This window comes from Nanorana parkeri, unplaced genomic scaffold, assembly GCF_000935625.1.
Source record: "Nanorana parkeri isolate BGI_ZX_2015 unplaced genomic scaffold, ASM93562v1 scaffold10, whole genome shotgun sequence".
NCBI classification, from domain to species: Eukaryota; Metazoa; Chordata; class Amphibia; order Anura; family Dicroglossidae; genus Nanorana; species Nanorana parkeri.
Genome location: NW_017306278.1, coordinates 1309253 through 1317327, shown reverse-complemented (window position 1 = coordinate 1317327; position 8075 = coordinate 1309253). Strand labels below are relative to the sequence as shown.

Genomic DNA, 8075 nt, shown 5'->3' with positions numbered 1-8075 from the left:
AAGCGTTAGAGGGTTTCTGTTACAACATGGAGGGGGGGGAGAGTGAAGAGACAGCCGACATCACAAAGCCACGGTAACACGGTACACGGCCGGAACCTCGTTCCTTGGTCTTGGAAAAACGGAAAACAACAAAATCCACACTGCACAACCAAAAAACGGTTCATCGGTCTACGGTACCGGCGACACCATCAACCCGTCCGCTCCTGCCCTCCCATTGCAATGATTGTAGAGAAAGCATCAGTGGCTCCCGGTGACGCTTGGCTCCTGCAATGCCCCATTACAGGCCTCCCGTGGATGTGAAGGACCCACAACTGTGCCCAGCAGACGCGGCGCTGCCCGGCCTCGTATTATAACGTAGAGTTCTGCCCGTCTGGGTCGGTGTCGTTGCTGCCAGAGGTGGGGTGATTGGGCAGGATGTCCAGTTCGTCCACCTGGGGTGTGGGGTGCATGACTACTAGTTGGTCCTGGGGGATGTCGGCGGCGGCCGCGGCCAAGTTTGTGATGGATTTGCTTTTGACGCACTGAAAGTCCACGTGCCGGCTCTTCCCTTCCTCCTTCTCCCAGGACATGCGGATGAAGGGCCGCTGCACGTAGTTGTAGATGACCTCGGGGCGCCCGCCCGGCCTCTTCTTCACCTTCTCCTTGTATGTTGGGTAACCTTGAGGGGAAAAACAAAAACAAAAGATGAGGAATGGAAGAAGTTCAGCCACTCGAGTCCCAGGCACTGATCTAATATGGTGAAGGGAAGTGATCTGCTGCTGCACGAGGGGGAGGAGTCTAGAACTAGTAAACATGTGTTAGTAAGTTGGGGTAAACTACAAAACCTGAAACGTGGGAGGAGCCAAGACTTCGCTGAAATGAAACCCCTCTGAGATTTGGGGAGAAAGGTCCGGGGGACTCAGGCCATGCACATTTTCAGCAAGCGCAGGAAACCTGTTCCTGCCAGAAATGTGTCCCCGTCACTTCCTGTGGGCAGAACGGAAATCTCATACAACGTTGCCACCTTCTGGGAACTACAAAAGAATCCCTCCTCCTACCTATGTAATGGAGATGGAGAGGAGGGGACTGTAGTCCAAATCAGGAGAGCAGCTTAAGGTGATAACACTCCTCCCCCATACATGGAGTACGGCGAATGTTGTCATCAGACAGGAAGTGTGTTACTGGCAGGATCATCAAGTGAAAATAAAGGAAACTAATGCAGACGCCGCATCGGAGGATGGGTAAGCTGCAATATGACTTTGGTGTCCCGGGGTTTAGATACACCTCAATGTATACTCCGGATGAAAATAAAATTCAGCTTTGAAATGCCTCCAGGAGAGCTCGGGACATCGGCATCTCATCCAGGCATTGCGGTGGTTCAGCACTTGACCCACTTTAGGCCTCATTCACACAGCGTGGAGCCGATCCGTGCGGCATGTACAGCTCTGTGCAGGGCCGTATCGGGGAGCTCCCGGGAAGTGCAGGAGCTGCGTGTGATTGTACGCAGCCCCCGTCCTTCTCTATGGGAGTACGCGACCGGCTCTTAGCAGTGTGAATGAGGCCTTATTGTCTGGGAACCCCTTGTGTTTACCCGGTTGTAATGCCGCAGAGAATTCCCAGACATGCCCGGTGCAGACTCCTGGCTGCTTCTCCCTGGGGGAGGGGGGACATAGGTTTATAATGGAGGAGATCATAGTTGCTATGGACAAAATCTCTGCTGCCCAGTTGGGATCTTTGATACACAGTACAGAGGGGCGCCCCCCGTCTCACCTTCGATCCCCAGCCGGATCTTCTTGAGTCCTCGCTCCTTCAGGACAGATTTGGCCACATCTCGGTTTTCGATGTACTTGAAGAATCGGTACAACTTGGTGCTGTAAATGACTGAAAAAACAAAAAACGACAATTAACCCAATTTGTGAGAAACTTTTTAACATCATGATCAGTTCCTATAGAGCCGCCCCCCCCCTGAGCCCGTGCGAGGTAAGGGGAGGGGGCCTACAACAACCCCCAAGGTAAAGGGGGGTCCTACAGTGACCACCAATATAAGAGGATCCTACAGTGACCATCAATGTGAGGTGGGGTCCTACAATGGCGATGAAGGTGCAGGGGGTGTCCTATGATGGTACACAATGTCCCCTTACTGCAGCGGCCCCATGGCATCCCACAACGTAAAGGTGTCTTATAAAAGCCACCAATGTGAGGGCCATTTCTGCACTGACCACCAATATGGTTCCCCTGTCTTTTTGCCCCTCATCATCCATTTCATTATAAGAAGTGGAGATGATTTTGTCCCGCAGCGCAGTCCTCGGTGTCGCACTCCTTGTTCCTCCGCCATGTATTGATGACGCATTTCTGAATGTACAAAGAGATCTCCGGATCTTCCCCAGAACACGGATCTGAACACGGAGTTCTCACTTTACAGAAACAGGATTGAGGCGGGCCGGAGAAGAGATGGGAGGACGTACTCTGAGAATACTCTTCTCCCATCTGCGGGGGATACTCTTCATCCCAATCCACCACATCGTCGTCCGTCAGCACCACAATATGGCACTCCCGCTCCCCGCTCTGGGCGCTGGCCACCATCAGCGGCAGGATCATCTCCTCCAGGTAGAACTCGAACTGTCTCCGGGCCCCGTCGTTGGACAGCTCGTGCATCAAAGCACCTGAAACAATGAAAAGGTGAGACAGATTAGAAACCCGGAGAGAAATAGCAGAGGTGCAACTGTAGACACGAGACACAGGACAGCTGGTACCAGATAATAAAGAAAGCGTGTTAAAGGCGGAGAGTTCTTCTATGTGATCACATGACATCATGGCGGCATGACTATGACAGCTTCTGCACACCAAAGGATTTCCGTGATCACCTTCGGTTGTGAGGAGGAAGAAGTCTTGGATTGAAGAACTACACAGTATTGATAAGTCCAGATGTAACTTTATTCCAAAGTATTGTACAAAACCCAACGCATTTCAAGGGCTATAACTCCGCCCCCTCCCCTCATCAGGGCTGGAATGTAACACTAAAGTTGCAAAAATGTAACCAAATCTTTTATCCACATGGAGGGAGTCTATGATCATAGTCTAGTCCTAGACAATCTCGATGTGCTTAAAAAGATATTAGTAGTTTCTGTTTCATGTCACAGTTCAGCCGTGATGAAGGGGGCGGGGGTTACACCCGAAACGCGTTGATTTTTTAAAAAACTTGTCATGGGAAAGAATTTAAATGTTACGGTGTGGCAATTCAATCCTAGACTTTGTAAGCTGGTGCCCGATGACTATCCTGAAGTGCTGGAGAGAAAATGAAAGGAGACACTTGCCATACTATCTACATGCAGATGACAGCTGCCCCCCAAAACCAACCGGTTTACAAGTTAGTAACGAGTAAGAAATATGGTTAATAAAAGGATGGCGAGAGCGCCCCCTGGCTGCGGGATACTTACTGAGGTCTCTACATTTGATAGTGCTATATTCAAAGGAGATACACAGATAGTCACAGGCCTCTCTGAGCTCGGGGATGGATATGCCGTCCGGGCAACGAATGGTCCCGGTCTTGTAGTAATCCTTATGAAATTACAAACATTCAATTAAAAACCAGAAACCAAAAAAAATATGACAAAAGCAGAAAAAAGGTGAGACGGAGGGAGGTGAAGGTCAAAGGTCAGAAAATTATAGGCCCGGAGCCAGCCGTCTATGAACACAAATCCTTCCCCTGCTCCCGTCCCCGACATCCGGAACCCAGCGCCCGTCAGCTGCACCCATCCGACACCTGCACCCAGCGCCCGCATTCCACACCATGAGACGCTGGCTACAGCAATCCCGGCTGCACATTGCCGGGGTCACTGAAAGCTCGGCACTCACGTCAGGTCGGGACATTTCCGGGTCAAAAGATTGTCAGAACCAATGCCAGGACGCGGGCCCTTTAAATTCGGGATACCAAGTGGAGGAAGATTAATGGCCAACCCTGCCTGGAGTTCAGGCTTTGACCTCATCACTCCCCCTAAACTGCAAACCGAAATACATTTTCCTTTTAGCCGACAAAGGATTTGCATTTCTGTCCATCCAGTCCTGAGACTTGCATAGCCCTGCCACACAGCACAGCCCTGTCTGTCGGGAGAACTTGTTTTTGCTCTGCCGATTGGCTGCAAGCTCCGTTCAGCTCAGAAATTTCCAACCGGCTCCTCCAATCAGCTGATTGAGGGATGCCGGTCAGAAGGGGCACCCAATGTATACATTTCAGCCGGTTCATCAGGAAATTTGCACCATGCATTCCCTACGTTACAGGCCTCAGGCTGTGACTGGACAGTGAAAGGAGAAGCAGCATAATGATGACCTCATCTCTCTTTCACTCTCCTTTCTCCTATCGGCATGTTCCGAGCACTGCAGCACAACTGAGTGACCTTGTATCAGCCTTTTGCAGTCCCTCTACAGCAAAGCTTAAACCTAGAAAGGGGAAGCAGCACAATAATCCAAATGCAGCTACTTACACGGCCTGCAGTTAAAAAGAACCCCAAACATTTAATGCCGCCAGCTATAAAAACCCTGTGCAGTGGGACTACTGCAGCACTGCAGGGGTTAACTGCTCAATTCATAGCCCCTCCCTATTCCTCCCTCCGGTACGGTGGCTCGGTGGTTAAACCTCCTCCTTCAAAGTACCAGAGTTTGGGGTTTAAGTCCTCACAAGACATATGCTGCATGGAGTGCGTAGTACTGCTCCATGTTTTTGCAGATTTCACTAATTTCCTCCCAAAACGCAGACAGACTGGAAGCTAAACTGGCCGATGGCGGAGTTCAGCCTCGTGTGTCTGTAGAAGGATGATGGGATTAGATTGTAAGCTCCTGTGGTGCAAAAATTCAGGTCAATAGATCGGAGTTCAAAAGAACATTTGTCTGTCATTTACTAGACTCGCAGTCTCTGCCGGGGGCCTGTGCCACAGCGGAGGGAGGGAACCGACTCGCAGCCTCTGCCGGGGGCCCGTGTCACAGCGGAGGGAACCAACTCACAGTCTCCGCCAGGGGCCCGTGCCACAGCGGAGGGAGGGAACCGACTCGCAGCCTCTGCCGGGGGCCCGTGTCACAGCGGAGGGAACCAACTCACAGTCTCTGCCAGGGGCCCGTGCCACAGCGGAGGGAGGGCACCGACTCACAGTCTCTGCCGGGGGGCCCGTGCCACAGCGGAGGGAGGGAACCGACTCACAGTCTCTGCCGGGGGGCCCGTGCCACAGCGGAGGGAGGGCACCGACTCGCAATCTCTCCTGTGGGCTATCAATGTCATCCCCAGGGATGTGGCCAGGAAGTGCAGGGCGGCTCCAACACAGGAACACATTCCGTCCTGGGGCCACGCGGGAGAAGGGACTGAACGGCACGTGATCTCTAATGCTGTTGATAAACAACAACATGATTAGCGGCTAATTACTCAGAAGCTCTTGCAGAGTGAAGCCCGGGCCGGCACAAAGTCACTTCACTAATTGGAATCTTGTGGTAAAGCCTTTCCAGGCACTCACCGGATCCCATCATCACATCACAGGGGCTCTGGGGGGGTAAATATAGACGCTGTCACGCCGAGATGAGGACTCTTCCGATTCCGGGAATGAGGCCAACTGACACTGCGGGCGATTGAAAAGAGTTTTATGTTCCCTCTGGTGACACAATGAGAGCTTCCTCAGCCTCCCAATGGACAGTGAAAACACTACGAGATAAAGAGAACCTGTCTATAAAGACAGCGGCACCTCTTTGGTTGTCTTACTAAGGTGCAGAGGAGCTTTCTTTAATACTTTGTGTTGCAGTTTCCTGTTCAGAAGTGCTGCACATTGATCATTGGAGCTCTATAGCAGGGATAGCCAAACTCCGGCCCTCCAGCTGATGCATCTCTCCGCTAGTCAGGTCTGTGAGAATCTTGCAGTGCCTCATGGGATTTGTAGTTCCACCGCAGCTGGAAGGCCGGAGTTTGGCTACCCCTGCTCTATAGGGCCAGGTCTATTGGACTGTCTATAAGGTGGCTATAGACATAGAGAGGTTGGTCAGTAGTGCAGATGGTGCCTCTGATCGGAAAGCCATAACCCCAACCCACAAGACCACAGAGATAATAATCAATGAATAGTTTTTTGCTACCTAGTTTAAAACAAATGGTCTGGAGGAGCTTACAATCCAAGGTCCCCATCTCTCATACGATGTGGGCCAATTTAGACCGGAGTCAATTGGCCTTCCGGCATGTCTTTGCTGTGTGGGAGGAAACCACAATATCCGAAGGAAACCCAAACAAGCACAAGGAGAACATGCAAAGTCTATGCAGATGGGATGCTGCTAACCACTAAGCCTCTGCGCTGCCCACAATGAGGTGACCCTGGGCTCCTGCTATACTGAAGACGTCTACAGTGATTCGGCGGTTCCTTGCAGCAGTGACAGGGAATAATTATGGGAAGCAGCATCCTTATTGATTGCCGTATGACTGCAGCAATAAGATATGCTGGCATCAGCCCCAGCAGAGTCAGAGGACGGAGCTCAGTGACTCAGGAACGAAGTCTCTCCACCGCGGCTAAGTGCTGAGCCCATAGACACACAGCTGCTCCACCGCAACATCCTAATCCATTCCCCGAAAAATCTCATTCTTCTTCAAGTGCACCGCAACGCACTTGTGCCAAGCAGCAGTTTATGACGCAGCAACCTAATAAAAACGAGAAAGTACCGAGAACTGCCGGAAACGCAGGCTGCTGGGTGAAGAATGGTGATTGCAGCAGAACGGCTTCAGGACATAAATTTAGATTTGTTTTTCCTTCCGCAGAGCAAAAATACACGGATAAAAAAATGACCAGGAGCTGGGAAAATAGTCAGCGCCCTCCCACCGATTCCCCCTCCCAGTCAGCGCCCTCCCACCGATTCCCCCTCCCAGTCAGCGCCCTCCCACCGATTCCCCCTCCCAGTCAGCGCCCTCCCACCGATACCCCCAGTCAGCGCCCTCCCACCGATACCCCCAGTCAGCGCCCTCCCACCGATACCCCCAGTCAGCGCCCTCCCACCGATACTACATGGAGATTTACTTTAAAGATCAACTCCGAGCCAACAGCCAAACACGCAGAAGAACAGAAATGCAAACATCAAAGTATTTCAAAAGCCGGAATTGCAGAGTGTTATCTGGAGACATGAGATGCAGACACAAAGAAAGTGACAGTCAGTGGGAGCGTTCTAGAGAGACAGATGAATGGAAAGAGATCCAAGTCAGAGGTGAAATCAGAGTGCTGGAAAACAACAACGGACCCGGCTGCCGAGGCCAAACATCTCACCAGGATTGCCCGGAACACGGTGGAGCTGATTCCTTCTGCCACTTCAAACTCTCCTTTGTCATTGGGACGGGTAAAATTATGTTCTCTGCCGGATCCAAACATCCTGAACAACGAGAGCAGCACATTTCAGCCAGTGTGAAGGACACGCATGGGACACAACGCACACAGAAGAAGCTTATGGCTGAATTGAAGTGAACTTTTTATAAACCTGCACCCCCTCAGCCAATCTGAAGCAGCTCTATGCTAAGGGCATATACTACAAGATGCCAGTTATTACCTACAGGCCTCCAAAGATTGACCAATGAAAGCAAACTAATGGGACGGGGGTATGCCAACTGGCCAGTTTTGGGTCTAAAATCTGGCCCCAGATAACCAAAATAGTTTCAAAGGAGAACACAGAGAGGGGGATTTCCTGTCACTTGAGATTATGCATCTAGTAAGGCCTGTTATGCGTTTAAAATGGCTGGCAGGTTTGCTTTAAAGAGGCGTTGTCCATACAATGCCACCCCACCAACTCATTGACTCACCTCTCCAGTGATTCCCTAACATTCCCTCCTCTACCTCAGCCAATGCAATATACTAGGTACTTAGAGCATGTGACCTCCTCCCATGTGACCATTTTGCGCCGACTCTGATGGGGAAATGGAGCAGTGGGGGATTGCTAGAGAGGCAAGAGTCAGTGGGTCAGGGGGCCTAAACAAGGGGAATATTTTTAAGTCAGCTGGTCTTGCCAGTGGCACATCTCCTCTACACTGCACAGTCTATGCACATTAGGGTGACACCATCTTTCATTACCACATCACCCTGCGTTTCCCCCGGCTG

General features: G+C 51.3%; 1 protein-coding gene across 2 annotated transcripts in view; it reads right to left on the bottom strand.

The window, feature by feature from the left end:
- Positions 1-97: 97 nt before the first annotated feature.
- The window catches only part of BTBD10 (BTB domain containing 10), a 41649-nt gene continuing 33671 nt past the window's right edge, over positions 98-8075 (bottom strand). For both annotated transcript variants that reach the window (XM_018555423.1, XM_018555432.1), the window contains 5 exons: positions 7254-7356; positions 3417-3537; positions 2445-2642; positions 1750-1860; positions 98-658 (listed from right to left, as the gene is read on the bottom strand). In XM_018555423.1, the coding sequence (XP_018410925.1) occupies positions 348-658; positions 1750-1860; positions 2445-2642; positions 3417-3537; positions 7254-7356 (844 nt within the window). In that variant the 3' untranslated portion in view covers positions 98-347. The remainder of the gene's footprint in view (positions 659-1749; positions 1861-2444; positions 2643-3416; positions 3538-7253; positions 7357-8075) is intronic.